The 23,767-nt window shown below is 43.8% G+C and overlaps 1 protein-coding gene across 1 annotated transcript in view; it reads right to left on the minus strand.

Moving 5' to 3' along the window:
* The window catches only part of LOC141152924 (piRNA biogenesis protein EXD1-like), a 105,831-nt gene that overhangs the window by 30,911 nt on the left and 51,153 nt on the right, over nt 1-23,767 (minus strand). Inside the window, exons 6-9 of the mRNA XM_073637564.1 lie at nt 20,973-21,059; nt 17,841-17,945; nt 8,415-8,495; nt 2,934-3,077 (exon numbers count right to left, since the gene is read on the minus strand). Coding sequence (XP_073493665.1) covers nt 2,934-3,077; nt 8,415-8,495; nt 17,841-17,945; nt 20,973-21,059 — 417 coding nt within the window. The remainder of the gene's footprint in view (nt 1-2,933; nt 3,078-8,414; nt 8,496-17,840; nt 17,946-20,972; nt 21,060-23,767) is intronic.

A 23,767-nucleotide genomic window follows, 5' to 3' on the forward strand; every position in this document is an offset into this window, starting at 1 on the left:
TCATTCCCCGAGGATCTTGGTCTCAAACTAAAATATAACAAACAAGCATTTTTAAAGGAAAAAAAATCTTGCCGTTTACCATAAAAAACATAAGGCAGTCCTACCTTGGGTTCAACAAAATGCGCTCCAGGACAGCTACTCACGTGTTGCAGAAGCTCGGCCACCTCCAGAGACAATCCCTGCAGGCGTTGAGCCAAATCCTGGATGGAAACCATACTGATCCCCGAATTTCTTTCCTTTTAGGTTTTTTTTGGGGCTGGACTTACTGTTATGATCTGCAACAAGAACTAAGGAAAGATAGGGGAAATCTGTCCCTATAGTAAGACTAAGCTGAATCCCTACGATGTAGCGGGCTGCCTGTTCCTAATGAACAGACCCGCCTTGGTCCTCGGCTAGTCTGAACGAAGACCTATAGAATTAAGGGAGGGGTCTCTAAAAGAACTAAGGACTGGGACAAAAATGGACACCTCCTAAACAGAAATTGTTGTAGAACACAAAAGACAAACTGACAAAAAGTACTAGAGGTCCCAGAGGACCAAGCAAACTGACAGAAATAGGCACCGAAGCACCAGGCTAGCAAAACAGTCAAACAACACTGAAGTCCAGCAAAGCCAGAAGGGCAGAGCTGGAATATAAAGGCAGATGGTCACGTGACCGCAAAACACAATATAGAAAAAACTAACAGGAGGGTTCTAACAAAAATCTGATAAAAAATAGCACTGTACTACGAGTTTCGAAAGGTTTTAACACCTGGTTAGCACATGCTGGTTTGAAACGCGTAGGATGACCTGTTTTATACACATATAAAGTACTAGTGCTTTAAGAACAATTCTTTTTGGAGATTGATTTGCTTTTGTGACATTACAGAGCACTAATCTGATTCCAATCCGGGATTCTTGTCTTTGTACCACTCGTGGAATAATATGTGAAGGTGTGTACGAGGTGAGCTGAACAAACAGTTTTTGGGTCGAATAAAAGTCCATAATGTTAGGTGGTAATGGGGAGAAAGGATGGGGTAGAGAAGAACGAAGCTGGGGGAGCAAGTATCTCTGGAACCAACATCACGGTCATTTAAAATAGAGAAGGGGTTAATCGGAGGTGGTTGTGACAGAGAGGATTTTGATCAAGGAAACCATGTTTGGATGAAGCAAAGGGGACTATGATTTTCTCAGCTTAAGTAGTTAAAAAGTCTATACCTCTGATGGTATGGCGGGGGCATTAGTGCCTATGGCATGGGCAGCTTATACATCACTATCGGTGCTGAGAATCATCTAGAGGTTTTAGAACAACATATGCTCCTGTCCAACATCTATTTCAGACAAGGCCTTGCATATTCCAGCAAGACAATGCTAAACCCCATACTGCATCCATCACAACAGCATGACTTCACTGAAGAGGTTGGATAATGAACCGGCCGCCTGCAGTCCAGATCTTTTACCAATGGAAAACATTTGTTGCATTATGAAATGAAAAATCTGGCAAAAACTCAGAACTGTGGAACAGTGAGAATCCTACATCAGACAAGAATGGGGCAACATTCCCCTCTCACATCTCCAGCAATTGTCTCCTCACTTCCCAGACAGTTGTAAAGAGACGAGTGGATGCTACATGATGGTGGACATGGCCTGGACCCAACTATTTTGAGATGTGTTGCAGTTATCAATTTCTAAATGAGATATTAATATGTATTATATATAAAACATGAAAATCTGTTGTATGTGCTTCATGCACCACCACTCTATCCCAAATTTGGCACTTCGTAAGGTTTTACACAAGGTTTCAGCTCACTAGGACCTAGAGTTCTCGATATAAAAGAATACAGAAGCAACCGGGTTCCAGCTCACTAGAACCTACTGTTCTCCACATATGTAAAGGAATAGAAAAGCAAATATTAATTGAAATCTTGGGGACTGTTCGGAAAACCACTAGAAAGAAAACAAAAAGTGAAGATGACAAGTTAGTTATGTCGGCTTCATACTAGTAATAAACTCTTTAACCACACACACAAGTGTTACACAAAATAGACCTGTGTGAAGTCTGGCAATTCCACCAATGCAGAGTTAGATGACCTCCTGCATATCCTGAGATTGTTCCCATGCCTGAGGTGACTGGTCTCCGGCTGTATTTTGGGAAACTCTGGCAACCGGTCTGAGAGTTTTGCAGACTCTGCTCAATTGCTTTAAAAATAGTTGGCATAACAAGCAGTCCTGTATAAGTGAGAGCGGGGCGAGGTCGCTGCCAGACGAACAATCTGCCAGCCGAACAATCTGCCAAACCATTTAAAGGGAACCTGTCATGTCTTATCTGCTATGTAACACATGTGCAGTGAAGCTGGACACGCGCGGCTCCCCGCGCTGGAAGCTTTACTGTCATACTGCGCAAGCGCCACATAACTTCAAAGCTTGCCGGGAGCAAGATTCAAATACATGGACGGCGCCAGCACTGACTGACTGCAGCGCCCGCCCATGACTGAATAGGAGGATCACACCCCTATGACTGAATGAGCAGGTAGGATATAAGTGTATAAAATGTTATACACTCATTATATTTGCACCAATTTTAATGAAAAAAGCGTGTTAGTGATGCACATTGCATCACTAACAACGCTATGGGGGCAGTTTACATAGCAGATAAGACATGACAGGTTCCCTATAATGCGCAGTACCTGGAAAATCCCTTCATAAAATAAGTAGACCCTCAGAAAAATGAATGTAGTGATGGAGCAGCAGCCCAATTACAGTCACGGATTGCCTTCAAGGCCCACTTGGCATAATGTCACACAAGCCCCGGGAGACCCAGTGCTGACATTGATGGCATATTATACAGGGTTAGGTTCTTCTCAGATATGAAGACATGGAGAAACACAATAACATTCTGGTCACAAACGTAGATATTAATATTACAAATTGTGGCTTCTTTTTAGACTCACTAACCTTCATTATTGTTTGCTTGTACTTTAAGAAAGAAACTTTTGAGGGTGACAAGTTGAGATATCGAGTCAAACATTCTTTAGATGTACTTGTGCGATTGGGAAGAAAGCCGCCCGTTTCCATTGAGAAAAGGTAGACGTCGGCTACCTAAAAAAATCATAATCGATAGATTCAGTATGGGATTTCAGTGCCGTCCTAATAAAATAAGAGGACTAAGATTGTATTAATAAAAAAATCATTTTCTAAAGTATAGACAGTGACAAGTGGTTGGGGACTGCTCCGTCCTCCAAGATTCCCTCCATATACATTCTAGCCTGCTGGAAATATATCTCACCCAGGAAAGGTAGCGGAGGGATATGGAATCTGGATATCCCAAGCCGTTGTTTTCCTCATGTTTCACTCATTTTGCATCTGTTTTTGCCGGATCACCATAGACTTGAAAGAGGGAAAGTAGATTGGAGCGGATGCAGTGGAAGTGACTGTTGTAGTCATATTAGATGGTCTTACATGAGCAGAATCATTTTTCCTTTCTTCTTTTCTGAGAAAAATCAGAAACTAACACCCTTGTCTGAACACTAGGTGTTCGTGATCCTAGCAACATACATTTTTGGTGCTGGTCAGCGACCGGCAGAGGCAGCTACATTTCGTGAATTCAGCCACCTGATCTGTCAACTCAAGGTGAGCGAGAGTAAAGGAACTGGAAAAAGAAAGACCTTCCATTTCTTTTTTTTAATTACTGTTGTGTTGGCATTTGTGAACACAACCAGTAGAAGATAAAGAATAAGGCTATGCTCACACATGCTTTTTTCAGCGTTTTTTTTCTGCAGCAGAACTGCAGCAAAACCTGATCTCTTGCCAGTACGTTGTTCAGGATTTTTCTTGCTTTTTTGCTTGTTTTTTAGTGCATTTTTTTCACTATTCTTTTGTCTCTTTTATGCATGTACATAGAGTTCAGTGAAAGAAAATCTCATTCTGGTATAGCAGTGGGGCAGGTGAATTGTTCAGGAATAGTTTACCTAAGACACTGACAGTGCATTGAGTTTGTAGGACACTATTTACTTTCACACTATGGTCTGCCATTGAGTTGCTCAGAGATTGTTCAATTTCACACCTCCCTGGGCCACAGGTATTTTTCAATCTCAAACCTAATTCAGCAATTACTTCCAATGGGTAAAAAACGCTGAAAGAAGTGACGTGCTCTATTTTGCAAAAACAAAACTAAATATCTTCATTAAGTACCTTTAAAATCAAGGGCAATACAAAGACACAATCAAAGAAAGAGCACAGACGAAGGGACAAAATTATCCACTAAATAATGAAGGGGGAGGGAGAAGACCCTAAACTCATCCCTACCTGCCCGCAGAGGCTGGCACCTTAATAAAACAATGTGGTGCCCCCTTCACTGTATCCCTACGTCACCCTAATAAGTAACTACTCTGATCCCAAACATACACGAATTAACAACACCCCATTAGTGTAAAAAGTGGATAAATTCAATAGTCACAGACATGTATCAGAGAATACTTTGTCAGCAGGCGCAGGAATATAATTATATAGTATATACCCAGGATACAGAAAGGGGAGGATAATTCACATGAATAATATCTATGCTAAGGTGATCAAAGTGCAAAGTAAATACATGCCAAAAATATATCTCAGTATGTCACACAAATGACTTGCAAGAAAGGTCAAAGTGTCTGCAGATAATAACAATATTAATGTACACATAATGGATAGCTTGTCACGTCAAGATAAATCCCACCAGGGGAATACCTAGCTTAATGGTTTCCCTATACATCCATCATCCCTAACCCCAACGCGTTTCACCCCCCTCCTCTTCAATGCTCTGTTGAAATGAATGATCACTTGTGCTATATACAGAAATGCTACAGCATCGCGGCATATAGTGAAAATCACAATCTCCTCTGAGTTTCAGTGGAGCCCCATAATGACAAGCACGGGGGTCTTCAACAGACAGGGCGCGCTGATGGGTGCATGGAATGACGCGCCCTCATACCGGCGTGTATTAAATGCCGCTGTCAGTGTTTGACAGCAGGATTTAACAGGTTAACAATTCTTAGAGGCAGATGCTGGTTGTAACACACAGCCATTACCTGCACGGCTCTCCCCGTGAGCCCGCTGCATACACCCGCTTACAATTTGCACTGTACAGGTCTGTCACCCCAGAAACACTATTTTAGCTGTTGCCTTTGATGTGCATAAAAAGTAGTTTAATATGGAAATAAAGGTGTTCGGTGCAGCCTTGGCATGCCCAAGCACTCAGATCACCATTGTGCCCTTGTATTACCATACACTGCCACTCCTGTATAGGTTGATTGACACGCCAGTCAGTGTAGCGAGCATTCGCTGTAGAGGGCTGCGCTCTCCTCCAGTAACACTGTGTGCGCTCATGCCATTCTTCTTCAGATAACGCTGCCTCTAACCAAGTGGGTGCTTTCAATCAGCATACATGGCGGCCAAGAGGAGGAATGGTGAACCGCATGCTTGGCCCTCTGAAGGGTGCACTGAACACCCTGATGGGCATATCGGACAAACTACTTTTTAAACACATCAAAGGGATTATTTATTACACCAAAAAGTACGATTTTTACATGATTTGTTTTTATAGGAGCTAAATCCCCTTTTTCACCATGTGGTCAGTTTAAATAGTGTTTCTGGGGTGACAGACTCCTTTTATACAGGACGTGTTAATAGGTTAAAAGTGGTCAGTTTTGTCCTTTTTTGATTCCTGTTGCTCCCTGGAGAATTTGGCTTTTTCTTAAATCCGCCATACAGTTCCACAGATATGGGCCTCTATATTTGGTCCTAATTCTTAGGGTTTTTACGAAGGGAGTGCCACTAACAGGGAAATGACACGACCCCAGAGGATCCCGTGAGCCCCGCCCCCAGAAAATCCCGTGAGCCGCGCCCACAGACAATCCCGCGAGCCGCGCCCAAAGACAATCCCGTGAGCCGCGCCCAGAGAACCCCGTGAGCCGCGCCCACAGACAACGCCGTGAGCCGCGCCCACAGAGAACCCCGTGAGCCGCGCCCACAGACAACGCCGTGAGCCGCGCCCACAGACAACGCCGTGAGCCGCGCCCACAGACAACGCCGTGAGCCGCGCCCACAGACAACGCCGTGAGCCGCGCCCACAGACAACGCCGTGAGCCGCGCCCACAGACAACCCCGTGAGCCGCGCCCACAGACAACCCCGTGAGCCGCGCCCACAGACAACCCCGTGAGCCGCGCCCAGACAATCCCGTGAGACGCGCCCACAGAGAACCCCGTGAGAAGCGCCCACAGAGAACCCCGTGAGAAGCGCCCACAGAGAACCCCAGTGAGCCGCGCCCACAGAGGACGCAGTGAGCCGCGCCCACAGACAATCCCGTGAGCCGCGCCCACAGACAATCCCGTGAGCCGCGCCCACAGAGGACGCAGTGAGCCGCGCCCACAGACAATCCCGTGAGCCGCGCCCACAGACAATCCCGTGAGCCGCGCCCACAGACAATCCCGTGAGCCGCGCCCACAGACAATCCCGTGAGCCGCGCCCACAGACAACCCCGTGAGCCGCGCCCACAGACAACCCCGTGAGCCGCGCCCACAGACAACCCCGTGAGCCGCGCCCACAGACAACCCCGTGAGCCGCGCCCACAGACAACCCCGTGAGCCGCGCCCACAGACAACCCCGTGAGCCGCGCCCACAGACAACCCCGTGAGCCGCGCCCACAGACAACCCCGTGAGCCGCGCCCACAGACAACCCCGTGAGCCGCGCCCACAGACAACCCCGTGAGCCGCGCCCACAGACAACCCCGTGAGCCGCGCCCACAGACAACCCCGTGAGCCGCGCCCACAGACAACCCCGTGAGCCGCGCCCACAGACAACCCCGTGAGCCGCGCCCACAGACAATCCCTATAGGATGCGCCCACAGACAATCCCGTGAGACGCGCCCACAGACAATCCCGTGAGACGCGCCCACAGACAATCCCGTGAGAAGCGCCCACAGAGAACCCCGTGAGAAGCGCCCACAGAGAACCCCGTGAGAAGCGCCCACAGAGAACCCCGTGAGAAGCGCCCACAGAGAACCCCGTGAGCCACGCCCACAGAGGACGCAGTGAGACGCGCCCACAGACAATCCCGTGAGCCGCGCCCACAGACAATCCCGTGAGCCGCGCCCACAGACAATCCCGTGAGCCGCGCCCACAGACAATCCCGTGAGCCGCGCCCACAGACAATCCCGTGAGCTGCGCCCACAGACAATCCCGTGAGCCGCGCCCACAGACAATCCCGTGAGCCGCGCCCACAGACAATCCCGTGAGCCGCGCCCACAGACAATCCCGTGAGCCGCGCCCACAGACAATCCCGTGAGACGCGCCCACAGACAATCCCGTGAGACGCGCCCTTTGGGAAAAAATAGCACTTAATAAAAAGGCCCATATCTCTGAAGCTGTATGGCGGATTAAAAAACAAACAAAAATATGAATACTCAGGGGAGCAGTGGGAGTAAAATAAAAGCAAAAACTGCCCACTTTTCACCTGGTGACAGCTTCTATTTAGACATACATTTTTAAACTTCCCTATTTTAATATTTTTTTTATTATTATGTACAGGTGCATCTCACAAAATTAGAATATCATCAAAAAGTTAATTTCAGTTCTTCAATACAAAAAGTGAAACTCCCATATTATATAGAGTCATTACACATAGAGGGATCTATTATATAGAGTCATTACACACACAGTGATCTATTATATAGAGTCATTACACACAGAGTGATCTATTATATAGAGTCATTACACACAGAGGGATCTATTATATAGAGTCATTACACACAGAGTGATCTATTTCACGTGTTTATTTCTGTTAATGTTGATGATTATGGCTTACAGCCAATGACAACACAAAAGTCATTATCTCAGTAAACTGTAAGCCATAATCCTCAACATTAACAGAAATAAACACTTGAAATAGATCACTCTGTGTGTAATGACTCTATACAATAGATCACTCTGTGTGTAATGACTCTATATAATAGATCCCTCTGTGTGTAATGACTCTATATAATAGATCACTCTGTGTGTAATGACTCTATATAATAGATCACTCTGTGTGTAATGACTCTATACAATAGATCACTCTGTGTGTAATGACTCTATATAATAGATCCCTCTGTGTGTAATGACTCTATATAATAGATCACTCTGTGTGTAATGACTCTATATAATAGATCACTCTGTGTGTAATGACTCTATATAATAGATCCCTCTGTGTGTAATGACTCTATACAATAGATCACTCTGTGTGTAATGACTCTATATAATAAAGGAGTTTCACTTTTTGTATTGAAGGACTGAAATAAATTAACTTTTTGATGATATTCTAATTTTGTGAGAAGCACCTGTAATTATAGTCATGGGAATACTACATATCCTTATTTATTATATTTATGCATTTCGCTTGTGCATTAGTATTAAAATCATACCTGTGTGTCAAAGACATTGGCGAGTACCACACTGTATTTATGGAACAAAAAATTCCCCAGCCAGCGGCAGTCATGAACAACCTAAAAACAAGAAACTATTTTTTTAATCTTCATTTGAAAAAATATTACAGAAATGATTTTTATTTGCAAGCAATCAATTCCGTTAACAGACAGAAGGTGACTATCAGCCAGGTAATTAGATAACATTATTGGGGATTTGAGTCAGATAAAGGGATATCCCAATAGAGGTCTGACATGTGGTGGTCCCACCATAAAATACAAAAATGACGTTGTCATACATACCATAAAGGCAATACATCAAGCTGCAAATACAAATCACATTTTTGGATGTATAAAAAGGAAAGCTAAAAACAAGTGATATCAATGTAATATTACTCCCTTTTTACCCCATCCTGATGGCGGACACTAGTATGTACGTCTCGTCCTCATAAATGGAGCGGGCTCAGGAGCTGAACACGCACCACATCCGACAAATGTTACTGTATCAGCAGTGACCAGAGCTAGCTCAGATTGCTGCTGTTTAACCATTTCAATTCTGCAGTCCATCCATCACTGAAAGCGGCACTTAAATGACGTGATTGCCAGAGCGTGCAACCTTTCTTCCATCAGCTCCCCGTGGTGTGAACGTGGGGTGCTGATTGTTTGTCATGCCCTGCTGAAGTCCCCCATGGCTACCATCTTGGTCCTCCTGTGAACCCTAGCCATATGAGAACATAATTTTGTTATAAAATAATAAAATAAATTGACCCATACAGCAAACAACATAAAGAGAAAAAATATATAAAAAAATTATTCAATAGCTAAACTTCCCTCAAAAATGCAATGAAAAGTGTTCCGAGTGTCATAAGCACCCAAGAATGGCATCACTCAGTAATCAAGCCCTCAAACGTTCCCACTGACAAAAAAGGTCTCAGAAAAAAAAAAATAATAATTCAGAATTTAATCAGCACTTCAAACTGTTTTTATTTGCAGAAATTTCTGCAACAACAATTCGCTTTTGTTGCAACTATAAAAACCTGAAATATTTAAAGAGGTTTTTCAGATACAAGTTTTTCATCCTGATATGCTTTCAACAAGTTAAAATAATAAAACTCATGTTACTCACATTCCCCAGGTCCAACACTGCCGTACGGCACTGCAGCCCATCGGCAAAGACTGGCGCAACAGTGGTGAGGCAGCTCAGGACCTGTGTAGGACGAGTAACGCCTGAGCTTATTATATTGGTGGAAACCGATGAAGATGAAAAACTCCTTTATTCTACATGTCAAACGTGGATTAACCTCTTCCCAACATATGACATAACAGTTTGCATTATGTCGGATTCTTAACTTTCATGCAGGCTCAGGAGATGAGCCTGGATCCTTCCTGGCAGAAGCTGGCTGTGTTATACAGTCAGCACCTGCCTCTAATAGCAGCAAATGGAGTTGCTTCGGTTAACCCCTCAAGAGGGAACCTGTCAGGTCCAAAAATACATTAACCTTCATGTTGACCCTATATCTGCAGGTTAACAGCAGGTGCCTGGCCACAGTACTGAATTTCCAGCATCCAGGAGAAAATGAACTTTACTTCAACAAATGCCTGCGGCTTTCAGTCATGTAGGTTTGCCCGGTGCACTGTCCGTCTGATATGCTCAAACTGGTGGAAGGTCCTTCTAAACTTAAACTAAAACTGTGCACACGTGGAAAGGAAATGGCAATATCCTACACGGTCATAGTATATATACAGTGGTGTGAAAAAGTGTTTGCCCCCTTCTTGATTTCATATTCTTTTGCATCTTTGTCACACTTACATGTTTCAGATCACAAAACAAATTTAAAATATTAGACAAAGATAACACAAAACGCAGTTTATAAATTAAGGTTTTTATTATTAAGGGAAAAAGAAATACAAACCTGTATGAAAAAGTAATTGCCCCTGTGGCAAAGTCACTGGTAAAGTGGTGGAGGGGAGATATGTTTCCCTGAGGCTATGGGCGTCAGTGAATTGAAACCATTATGTTTCCTCCAGCATGTTATGTGCAAGGAGGAGTTAAGTCTCCATTTCCAAAGGGCGTGTTTTTATGAGAACAACCACAGAGTGGGTGGGAGGTTGTTCTCCATATCTCCTCCCCAGGGTGTGGTCTGGGGAGGTTTAAATACTGGCCAGCTGAGGCATTCAGGGTTCAATGTCTGGAGAAGTAAGCTCCAGAAGGGAGCTTGTGTTTGGACCATGTGGAGTTGCTGAACTCTCAGCAGGTGAATCCCAGCTACTCCAAGGACTGTGTTCTATGTGTTACCATTTTTGCTTTGTTTTCCTGTTTTGCCCAGTGGGCTGTGTTTATTTTTATGGACTAAAGGTTGGTTTATGCAGCATTACAATAAATCAACCAAAGATTTAAAGAGACTGCGTACCTGTGTCTACCTCCGTGTGCAGCTGAGTGATCGATCTACCACACTCCCTAAACCTAATGCCCAATCAAGCGTTTGTGATAACTGCCAATGAGTCTTTAACAACGCTCTGGAGGAATTTTGGCTACTCTTCTTTGCAAAATTGTTGTAATTCAGCCACATTGGAGGGTTTCCGTGCATGATCCGCCTTTTTAAGGTCATGCCACATCATTTCAATCGGATTAAGGTCAGAACTTTGACTAGGCCACTCCAAAGTCTTCATTTTGTTTTTCTTAAGCCGTTCAGAGGTGAACTTGCTGGTGTGTTTTGGCTCATTGTCCTGCTGTATAGCCCAAGTGCGCTTCAGCTTGAGGTCACGAACAAATAGTTGGACATTCTCCTTCGGGATTTATTGGTAGACAGCAGAATTCATGGTTCCATTTACCACAGCAAGCCTTCCAGGTCCCGAAGCAGCAAAACAGCTTTAGACTATCACACTACCAACTTAATATTTTACTGTTGGTATGATGTTTCTTTTCTGAAATGCTGTGTTACTTATATGCCAGATGTAATTGGACATACACCTTCCAAAAAGTTCAACTTTTGTCTTGTCAGTCCACAGAGTATTCAGCTAAAAGTCTTGGAGATCATTAAGATGTTTTCTGGTGAAACGGAGACGAGCCTTTATGTTCTTTTCGCTCATGCAGTGGTTTTCATCTTGGAACTCTGCCATGCATGCCATTTTTGCCCAGTCTCTTTCTTATGGAGGAGTCATGAACACTGACCTCAACTAAAGCAAGTGAGACCTGCAGTTGTTTGGATGTTGTGGAGTCTTTTGTGACCTCTTGGATGAGTTGTCTCTGAGCTCTTGGGGTAATTTTGGTCGGCTGGCCACTCCTGGGAAGGTTCACCACTGTTCGATGTTTTCTCCATTTGTGGATAATGGCTCTCACTGTGGTTTGCTGGAGTCCCAAAGCTTTAGAAATGGCTTTATAACCTTTTCCAGACTCCTAGATCTCAATCAATCACTTTGTGTCTTATTTGTTCCTGAATTTCTTAGGATTGCAGCATGATGTCTAGCTTTTGAGGATCTTTTGGTCTACTTCACTTTGTCAGGCAGGTCCTATTTTAAGTGGTTTCTTGATTGAGAAAAGGCATGGCAGTAATCAGGCCTGTGTGTGGCTAGGGAAATTGAATTCAGCTTCCCAAAGATGTGATAAATTAACGGTGGTTTATGTTTTAAGTGGGGGGAGGGGGGAGAATCAATCACTATTTCACACAGGGCCCTGTAGGTTTGGATTTCTTTTTCCCTTAATAATAAAGACCTTCATTTGAAAACTGAATTTTGTGCTACTTGTGTTATTTTGGTATAATATTTAAATTTGTTTTATGATCTGAAACATTTAAGTAACAAACATGTAAAAGAATAAGAAATCAGGAAGGGGCAAACACTTTCTCACACCATTGTATAACATAATAACTATTATTGATTTGCAGAGTTGATCATAAAAGCCCCAAAATTATTGACACAGAATGCTGATGTGGCTCATAAAATGGCATTAGATGATGCACTGGATTCAAATAAACAGAGCAAAAAACTTAGAAGTATGGCAAGGACAAAATCTACTTTAGCACTCATATAGCTAAGATATCAAAACACATGTATACGTATACATACACTAATACCATCCACCTGAGGCAATTCAATAAACAGATAAATATTCCCATATATACAATATACACTGCTCAAAAAAATAAAGGGAGCACTCAAATAACACATCCTAGATCTGAATGAATGAAATATTCTCATTGAATACTTTGTTCTGTACAAAGTTGAATGTGCTGACAACAAAATCACACAAAAATCATCAATGGAAATCAAATTTATTAACCAATGGAGGCCTGGATTTGGAGTCACCCCCAAAATTAAAGTGGAAAAACACACTACAGGCTGATCCAACTTTGATGTAATGTCCTTAAAACAAGTCAATATGAGGCTGAGTATTGTGTGTGGCCTCCACGTGCCTGTATGACCTCCCTACAACGCCTGGGAATGCTCCTGATGAGGCTGAGTATTGTGTGTGGCCTCCACGTGCCTGTATGACCTCCCTACAATGCCTGGGCATGCTCCTGATGAGGCTCAGTATTGTGTGTGGCCTCCACGTGCCTGTATGACCTCCCTACAACGCCTGGGAATGCTCCTGATGAGGCTCAGTATTGTGTGTGGCCTCCACGTGCCTGTATGACCTCCCTACAATGCCTGGGCATGCTTCTAATGAGGTTGCGGATGATCTCCTGTGGTATCTCCTCCCAGACCTGGACTAAAGCATCCGCCAACTCCTGGACAGTCTGTGGTGCAACGTAACGTTGGTGGATGGAGCGAGACATGATGTCTCAGATGTGCTCAATCGGATTCATGTCTGGGGAACGGGCGGGCCAGTCCATAGCTTCAATGCCTTCATCTTGCAGGAACTGCTGACACACTCCAGCCACATGAGGTCTGGCATTGTCCCGCATTAGGAAGAACCCAGGGCCAAATGCACCAGCAAATGGGCTCTCAAGGGTTCTGAGGATCTCATCTCGGTACCTAATGGCAGTCAGGCTACCTCTGGCGAGCACATGGAGGGCTGTGTGGCCCTCTAAAGAAATGCCACCCCACACCATTACTGACCCACTGTCAAACTGGTCATGCTGAAGGATGTTGCAGGCAGCAGCTCGCTCTCCACGGAGTCTCCAGACTCTGTCACGTCTGTCACATGTGCTCAGTGTGAACCTGCTTTTATCTGTGAAGAGCACAGGGCGCCAGTGGCGACTTTGCCAATCCTGGTGTTCTGCGGCAAATGCCAAGCGTCCTGCACAGTGTTGGGCTGTGAGCACAACCCCATCTGTGGACGTCGGGTCCTCATACCACCCTCATGGAGTCAGTTTCTGACCGTTTGTGCAGACACATGCACATTTGTGGCCTGCTGGAGGTCATTTTGCAGGGCTCTGGCAGTGCTCCTCCTGTTTCTCCTTGCACAAAGACGGAGGTAGCGGTCCTGCTGCTGGGTTGTTGCCCTCCTACGGCCCCCTCCATGTCTCGTGGTGTACTGGCCTGTCTCCTGGTAGCGCCTCTGGACATTATGCTGACAGATACAGCAAACCTTCTTGCCACAGCTCGCATTGATGTGCCATCCTGGATGAGCTGCACTACCTGAGCAACTTCTGTGGGTTGTAGAGTCCGTCTCATGCTACCACGAGTGTAAAAGCACAACCAACATTCAAAAGTGACCAAAACATCAGCCAGAAAGCATTGGTACTGAGATGTGGTCTGTGGTCCCCACCTGCAGAACCACTCCTTTATTGAGGGTGTCTTGATAATTGCCAATAATTTCCATCTATTGTCTATTCCATTTGCACAACAGCATGTGAAATTGATTGTCAATCAGTGTTGCTTCCTAAGTGGACAGTTTGATTTCACAGAAGTTTGATTTACTTGGAGTTATATTCTGTTGTTTAAGTGTTGCCTTTATTTTTTTGAGCAGTGTATTAAATATTCATAGAAGTATAAGCAGAGAAATACCTTTGGGATATATGTCCAGGGACCCACCACACCCGATGCTCGTTTTGCACTGAAATGCTTCATCTAGGGGTGACAGGGTGCTGGTGTGATGGCTATTTAAAGTGTCAAGAGTCAATGGAATAGAGGCAATTGCCCCAATGCATCTGTTACCGTGGTACATGTGATGTGATGGTAAAGTTCATTAGTGGGTCATATGTTTAGATACAATCAATACAAGAGGAGGCAGCAAGCAGCAGCAATCCACTTGTCAAAGTAGGAAATCGATCATGTGATTGCGCAGTTACATGACTGGAACAATAAACTCGCACTGGACAACCAGCATATAAAAGATAGGCAAAGTAACGCTTCAGAATCAAAAATAAGGCAGGTATTAGAATAGGAAAAAAGAGGCCAGTCATGAGGTTTAAATGTATCAATATACATAAATAAAAAAAATAAAAAAAGGAAAAAGTGTGATTAAGAGAGGAGCCCCATAAAGAAAATAGTCGAACAAATAATAACAATGCTTAAAGATGAAAATATGAATATATACAGTACAGACCAAAAGTTTGGACACACCTTCTCATTTAAAGAAATTTCTGTATTTTCATGACTATGAAAATTGTACATTCACACTGAAGGCATCAAAACTATGAATTAACACATGTGGAATTATAGAGTTAACAAAAAAGTGTGAAACAACTGAAAATATGTCTTATATTCTAGGTTCTTCAAAGTAGCCACCTTTTGCTTTGATGACGGCTTTGCACACTCTTGGCATTCTCTTAATGAGCTTCAAGAGGTAGTCACCGGAAATGGTCTTCCAACAATCTTGAAGGAGTTCCCAGAGATGCTTAGCACTTGTTGGCCCTTTTGCCTTCACTCTGCGGTCCAGCTCACCCCAAACCATCTCAATTGGGTTCAGGTCTGGTGACTGTGGAGGCCAGGTCATCTGGCGTAGCACCCCATCACTCTTCTTCTAGGACAAATAGCCCTTACACAGCCTGGAGGTGTGTTTGGGGTCATTGTCCTGTTGAAAAATAAATGATGGTCCAACTAAAAGCAAACCGGATGGAATAGCATGCCACTGCAAGATGCTGTGGTAGCTATGCTGGTTCAGTATGCCTTCAATTTTGAATAAATCCCCAACAGTGTCACCAGCAAAGCACCCCCACACCATCACACCTCCTCCTGCATGCTTCATGGTGGGAACCAGGCATGTAGAGTCCATCCGTTCACCTTTTCTGCGTCGCACAAAGACACGGTGGTTGGAACCAAAGATCTCAAATTTGGACTCCTCAGACCAAAGCACAGATGTCCACTGGTCTAATGTCCATTCCTTGTGTTCTTTAGCCCAAACAAGTCTCTTCTGCTTGTTGCCTGTCCTTAGCAGTGGTTTCCTAGCACCTCTTTTACCATGAAGGCCTGCTGCACAAAGTCTCCTCTTAACGGTTGTTGAAGAGATGTATCTGCTGCTAGAACTCTGTGTGGCATTGACCTGGTCTCTAATCTGATTTGCTGTTAACCTGCGATTTCTGAGGCTGGTGACTCGGATAAACTTATCCTCAGAAGCAGAGGTGACTCTTGGTCTTCCTTTCCTGGGGCAGTCCTCATGTGAGACAGTTTCTTTGCAGTGCTTGATGGCTTTTGCAACTGCACTTGGGGACACTTTCAAAGTTTGCCCAATTTTTAAGGACTGACTGACCTTCATTTCTTTAAGTAATGATGGCCACTCGTTTTTCTTTACTTAGAATTTGTATTATGGCAAGAAAAAAGCAGTTAACAGTCTATTCAGTAGGACTATCAGCTGTGTATCCACCAGACTTCTGCACAACACAACTGATGACCCCAACCCCATTTATAAGGCAAGAAATCCCACTTATTAAACCTGACAGGGCACACCTGTGAAGTGAAAACCATTTCCGGTGACTACCTCTTGAAGCTCATCAAGAGAATGCCAAGAGTGTGCAAACCAGTCATCAAAGCAAAAAGGTGGCTACTTTGAAGAACCTAGAATATAAGACATATTTTCAGTTGTTTCACACTTTTTTGTTAAGTATAAAACTCCACATGTGTTAATTCATAGTTTTGATGCCTTCAGTGTGAATGTACAATTTTCATAGTCATGAAAATACAGAAAAATCTTTAAATGAGAAGGTGTGTCCAAACTTTTGATTTGTACTGTATATAAATGATAATCCACCGCTATGACATATAAATTTCAACCAAGAAGAAGCTTACACCACATGCAAATGGATAAGAGGTAATGATTGTGTAGATGGAAACAAGGGAAAAGTGGACGCACATATGACCGCGCTGATCGCATACACATTCAGTCATGGCCGAAAGTGTTGGTACCCTTCAAATTGTTCCAGAAAATGCAATAATTTTCTGGTAGAAATACTTCAATTATGCATGTTTTGTTATACAAATGTTTATTTCCTTTTCCAGAAAAACACAGAAAAAAACGCAAATTGGACATCATTTCACACAAAACCCCAAAAATGGTCTGGACAAAATTGTTGGCACCTTTCCAAAATTGTGGGTAAACAACTTTGTTTCAAGCATATGATGCTCATTCAAACTCCCATGTGGTAAGTAACAGGTGTGGGCAATATGAAAATCACACCTGAAACCAGATAAAAATGTAAGAAGTTGTCTCAATCTTTGCATTTTGTGTCTGTGTGTGTCACACTAAGCATGGAGAACAAAAAGAGGAGAAGAGAACTGTCTGAGGACTTGAGAACCATAATTGTCTAAAAATTATCAACAATCTCAAGATTACAAGTCCATCTCCAGAGATCTTGATGTTCCTTTGTCCTTGGTGCTGAACATAATCAAGAAGTTTACAACCCATGGCACTGTAGCTAATCTCCCTGGATGGCAGAGAAAAATTAATGAAAGGTTGCAATGCAGGATAGTCTGGATGGTGGATAAGGTTGTGTGTGAAATTATGTCTAATGTGCCTTTTTTTTCCAGTTTTTTTGTATTGTTCCAACACACACAAAGGAAATAAACATGTGTATAACAAAGCATGTGTAATTGCAATAATTTTCTAAGAGAAATGCTTCTTTTTCTGGAACATTTCAAATATGCCAACACTTTGGGCCATGGCTGTATATAGCATGCATAGCATAAGCATTTCCTTCCAAGGTGTACCCATCATCACCTATGTTGTCTCATTATATACAAATGCTTTTAATATTCCTGTATTTATATTTGTATAAATAAACTTATTAGATATATTTTATTCGGTCTGTGAAAAAACCTTTTTGTGTGTGTTATTTATAGTTATACGCGTTTGTCCAGTTATATGGATTGTGGCTTTAGGAGTTTCTCTAAAATTAAAATTTATAAGAAAATAGGAAGGAGCAAAGTTCTAGTAAAAGACCATCAATGGTGATTTCACTGATCAGGGAAGCAACTAAAACACAACAACTTCATTTTTATTTTATAGTTGACTTATTGATATATAAAGAGAAAGAAACAAATAAGAACCTTTAGGATGCCTTTGTCTTCAAGCACCGTTTGAAGTCCATTCTTGAAAACTTTTGGTCCCAAGAGAAGAATGTCAAAAATATAAACACGGGTTTTGGTTGCTACCTATCAAAAGAAAAACAAAAAAAGACAGTAAGTAAGTAAAAAAGCATAAATGATATCTTTGTAAATTCAGAGTTCACCTGAAAAATAACTCATAATTTACATGGAAGTTAAATTTACCTCCTAGGAACAAGCTATGTTGACACTTAAAAGGGACTCTGTCAGCAAAGAATAACTAAGTAGAGGCGCCCAGAGCACCATGGGGCGGCAAGAAGCCAGAGCTGTCAATTAAAGAAGGGGGGGTGGAGCCTGCATATTTCCCTACACATGACAGTGATTCAATTAGCCATCATGTGCCTCTGACAGCCGCGGGTGGAAAGAAGCTCTGCCTATTGCTATTAACCCCTTCCCGACGTGTGCCGTACATGTACTGCTCTACGGGAGCAGCATTCCCGCAAAGAGAAGCATATGTATGGCACAGTGATCGGGCGGGCTCACGCTGAGCGCCGCCGCGATCACATGCGGGTGTCAGCTCTGTGTGAGAGCTGACAACCCGCAGCATAAGTACCCCGACCGGCGGCGCCGCTCCCCGGTCCTCGCTAATACGATTCGCTGATTGGTCGCGACCGGAGGCTGCAACCAATCAGCGATATTGGCGCCAAATTTAAACACCGCTCTGCTGATTGCGCCCTTTCGGCCGAATACATATTCTAGAATACCCGATGCTTTAGAATCGGGCCACCATCTAGTTTTCATATATAATTTCCCTGAGGAACATTATATGACCTATATGTCTACTTAAGTTGGCTTGGCACTCTCCAGAAGGAGAAACGATTCCCCCTAGATGCTCTGTCAGATGCCTCTCTCCAAGCCAAATTAGACCTCCTGCTTTACACTGACGAAGGGCAAACAATCCGAATCACGTGTCTGCAAATGGAGTGTTCTGGTTTGGCTTCTTATCCTAAGTCATGCGGTAAGGCTAGTTACATAGGTTATCCACTACTTTTTCATTGATGATTCATCCTTGGGATAGGTCATCAATGTCTGATCGGCTGTCACCGATAGCTGATTGGCGGGAGTGCTGGGTGTCAGACCCCAACTAATCAGACATTGATGACCTAAGGCTAGGTCATTAATGAAAAAGTAGTGGACAACCTCTTTAAAGAGTCAATATTGACTCCTAGGATTGCTACATCCAATGTCTTCCTCACTAAAGATGATACTTGCATACTAAATGGGAAAACACTTGTCAGGGAAATATTTAAGTCAGGAAAATATAAACAGAATATTGACCATTCCTCCCAAAGCTCCTCTTCTATCTTACCCCTCCCCTATCCACCTTGTCTCCAGACAAGAGCTGACACTTCACGCAGCTGTATCCATGCAAACCTCAGCACAAAGCCCCAATTAACACAGTCCAGAGATGACAATCTACAGTTTCTTCCTGCAAATTATCACCCACAGCCAAAATAGCTTACACAAACAAATGCCAGCCAAGAGGAGTCATCAAGCTACTTAGAATGTGAGCCTATGGTCCCTGGCACACGCAGGGGGTAATTAGTGGCAGGATTGCAATAACTTGTCTGCAACTGGGAAGGTTTGCTTTCCCGAGCTTAAAAAAAGAGATCTCTAGTCACGTCAACTCCGATATGAAATATGGAATAACTGATTTTCCGTAATTCTGACAATAACTGGACCCATATTTTTGGTGGCAGGGACAGCTAAGAAACAAGATGCTCAGTTTTTCATAGTCGTAGGCCCCTCTGGAGAGCTGTAGAGCAAAAAACCCCAGAATAGTCTGCAACTATGCGATATGTGGTAAAATTAAGGTAAAATCAAAACGGGAAAAATGGCGTAGTATGCAAGCTTCTGCGATCAATGAGCGATGAGTTATTGCAGAAGTTAGAAATTTTTAATAAAAATGTACAGGCTGGAGACCGGCCCATATGATGTCACCACAAGGGGCGTGTGGGTAAATTTCCCCTTAGGTATAAGAGAACGCATGAACAATAGAGGAGCACTCATTGCCAGGGGATATAAGGATTATAAGCAGCGGGTCGGTATGATAATGCTCAAATCAAACTGGGGAGCCCCTCCTCCACCTATATTGAATCGTCTCCGCGATCGTATAGTGTAAGTTGTCATCTTTTATCCTGTTTATTTTATGTAACCGCTTATGTATTTTAATGTCTCCTTAATAACATCCTTGTATATATTTTTCCTAAACACTGCCTCCCTTTTGGATTAAATAAAAAATTTAATAGTTCGGTTTCTTTTGTTCTTTAATCGTTCCCTACCCCGAAGCCACATACGCTACCAAAACGCAGTCGTCTGCCCAGGCCTGCATTATATTTCAAATCTGGACGGTGGTGGCAGAGAATAATATTAATTATCGGGCTATCGTGCAGCCAGCAGCAACCGTACGGGGCGTACACACATATTCCTAGATCTGGAATTCGGAGGTGTGACGCCATACGCTTTCTGCATGCTCGCCGATGCCCAAGGAGTGAGTAGTCCGGATCGTGTGCTCGTGATTCCGGGCGAAATACTGACAGCGTGACGGCATGATGAGATATTGCATGATCTCCCCGGTGTCGTCCCTGTGTGAATTCCTGCCACACTGGGCTCATGAGATAGTTAAAGGGGTTGTCTGGTCAAAATTAATAAGTCTGCAGTTGCTCTGTGTGACTGCAGACTTACAAGTCACCCCCAACGCAGGCACTGTGCTGGTTTCGAAGCAGGGAACCTTCGGAGGGTATGTGTGCGCTATACATACTCCCGGCTAGAGCCTGTCTAGTGGATGCGGCCTTGCTCCATACACTTGTCCGGTCCTGGCTCAGAAACCGGCAAATCCCCGAAGCGCCCAGTGTGCGCTCTGGGTGGATTCATAAGTCTACAGTCACACAGAGTGACTACAGACTTATCAATTTGGACCAGACAACCCCTTTAAAGCTGCTTAGAGGACAGCAAACTGTAGTGCCCAGCGCCAGGCAGCTGCTGCCAAGTACAAGGAGAACTTATGACAGATGAACTGCTGTACTCAAAGATTAAAGTTCTGAGCCAAAACACACAAGTAACCCAATCTCTTACCTGCAGCCAACAGAGCTTTCCATGGCAAGACACATTGAGTGCAACGGCAGCTAACCCAAGTACTTTTTGATTCTGGAGATTCATGATCTGTTAAAAAGAAATGTTAATTTTTAGTGACTTTATTCAGATACAACGTATTCCACTTTAGTGAAAAGGCAAGCAATTAATCTCTAACCCCTTAACGGCGAGGCCTATATTGTACTGATGTGTCACATTTCAAGTTGCAATAACTTTGGAATGATGTTTCTTTCTAAAGTGATTTTAAGATTATTTTTTCATGACACACTAAACTTTGCCTTCATTTTAGGTTGACATGTTTTAAAGTTAATTAAAAAAAAAAAAAAAATTGGAGAAATGGTCACCTTTCAAACTTGTAGGCCCTGATTCTTTATTCTTTTTGAGACTTGCTTGGAGTAAAAATTTAAGTTTTTAGGTTTGCGCCAAATTTATCGCTTTTCACCATTTTTACGTTTGCTTTTCATTTAAGCGACAAAATGCGCTAAGTTTTCATCACACAGATATTTTCAGCTAATTCATCATTTGAGAGTTTACGAACACGTCACAAATAGTGTTGAGCATTCCGATACTGAAATATCGGGTATCGGCCGATATTCGCGGTATCGGAATTCCGATACTTAATTCCGATACTTTTAGAATATCGGATACCGGAATCGGAAGTTCCCATAATGCAATGAGCTAGTTTCATTTTATTCAGCCAATGAGGATCCTAAGAAGTGTGGGCACATCCTGTTAGGCATGTAGGCATGTTAACTAATGGCATGGCTGTGATTGGCTGCTGAAATGATGTCATAATGCACTATAAAAGCCGCCGCCATTTTCAGCTCACTCTGCTGTGAATTCAGTTAGGGATAGGACGCTGTTGTTCTGAGGGACAATTTTAGCTACCTATTTGCTCTATTCTGCTTTACCCAAGCTACTTTATAAATCGCTGTGCCTTGCAGCGCTAGTGCACAGTTCTCTGTGCTGTTCACGGCTGTCTGCAAGGTCTGTGTGTGTGAGTGCAGCTCACCCTGTAGTGTGTGCTTCAGCCACGTCTGGTTGTAGTGCGCTCAGCGTGCGTCACTGCCTCATACATTGTCCTTTTTTGCTAATTGATCATTTTTCCTGATTTCTCCTATTAGTGTGGTGGTTCCATCCGTATTCAGCTACACTGGTTCCAAACACACTATATAGGAGTAGATAGAGAAGTTTTTTTGGTCTTGCAGCGCTAGTGCACAGTGCTCTGCATCTTCACTGTTCATCGCTGTCTACAAGGTCTCTGTGTGTGAGTGCAGCTCACGCTGTGGTGTGTTCTTCAGCCACGTCTGGTTGTAGCGCACTCAGCGTGCGTCACTGCCTCATACATTGTCCTTTTTTGCTAATTGATCATTTTTCCTGATTTCTCCTATTAGTGTGGTGGTTCCATCCGTATCCAGCGAGATTAGTTCCAAACACACTATATAGGAGTAGATAGAGGAGCCTTTCTGCAGCATTGTGCCCTGCAGCCCCAGCCAGATCAGTATTAGCCTATTTTTTGTAGCCTCATCCATTGCATTGTAGGTTACCTTCCTGCATTGTAATAGCTACAAAAAGTTTGTGATACTATCGGTATTACATCTTTGGGCACATCCAGTGTCTTTTTGTGACAAAAAAAACCTAAATAAAGTTCACCAAACACTCCACTTTACAGTTGTGTAGGCCACATTAGCTCATATTAAAGTCTAGTCCACACTTTATAAAATTAGTGTTTCTTATACCTGTTAGCAGCTGTTCAGGAATAAGCACATAAAGCCCTTAGTACTTTTCTGCCTATCTTTATCAGTCTACCAAGATGAAAAAGGCAGGGAGTAAGGCATGTGGTCGTGGAGTTTCTGCAGGGAGAGGACGTGAGGATTCTGTGCCTGCAGGGAGAGGACATGGGGATTCTGTGCCTGCTGCGGGCACCAGTGACTCAGCATCCCCCAGTTTTACCAGGGAACAGTCCTTTATGCACAGCTTTGTAGGAGCTAGCCGTACCCCACTGCTGCGGGAGGACCAAATTGAAGCCGTTGTCGGATGGATGGCAGCTAACGCATCGACTTCAATTAGTTCCAGATCCTCTCAGGTCCTGAGCACTGAAGAGCACCCATCTGTCTCTTCACCACCTGCCAAATTGCCCAGGCAGTCAGAGAGCCCTGAACAGGAGCCATCTCTACTTCTGTTCTTTGAATCTCTTGGCTTGGAAAGAGGGGGCCAGCCAAGCAGAATTCGAGAATTTGAAGAAGAGGTAGTATGCAGTGATGCGCAACCGTTTTGTCTCTCTGAATCTGAAGAAGCGGGTGGGCCAGTGCCTATGGTCAGCAGCACACCTCAGTACGCATCTGATGAGACTCAGGTGCCACTTTCTGGTGCATACTGTGCTCTCGAGACTACCCAGGAGAAGCAGTTGTTTGAAGAGGGTGGTGTAGATGATGAGGTCCTTGACCCATCGTGGCGTGAGGGACAGGAAGGTGGTGGCAGCAGTTCTGAAGAAGAGATTCCCCGAACTACCCAGGAGAAGCAGTTGTTTGAAGAGGGTGGTGTAGATGATGAGGTCCTTGACCCATCGTGGCGTGAGGGACAGGAAGGTGGTGGCAGCAGTTCTGAAGAAGAGATTCCCCGAACAGCCCAAAAAGGAGGGAGAGGGAGGGGGCAGACTTGGTTGCCTGTAGCCTCCACTTCGGCACCCATTAGGAGCATGGCTCTTCCAAAATCCAAAGTGGGCGCTCCCAAGACTTGCAGTGCCTGGTCCTTTGACACAGTTGCAGATGACATTT

Source organism: Phyllobates terribilis, unplaced genomic scaffold, assembly GCF_046119375.1.
Source record: "Phyllobates terribilis strain yellow unplaced genomic scaffold, ASM4611937v1 Scaffold_7__3_contigs__length_470593459, whole genome shotgun sequence".
Lineage (NCBI taxonomy): Eukaryota > Metazoa > Chordata > Amphibia > Anura > Dendrobatidae > Phyllobates > Phyllobates terribilis.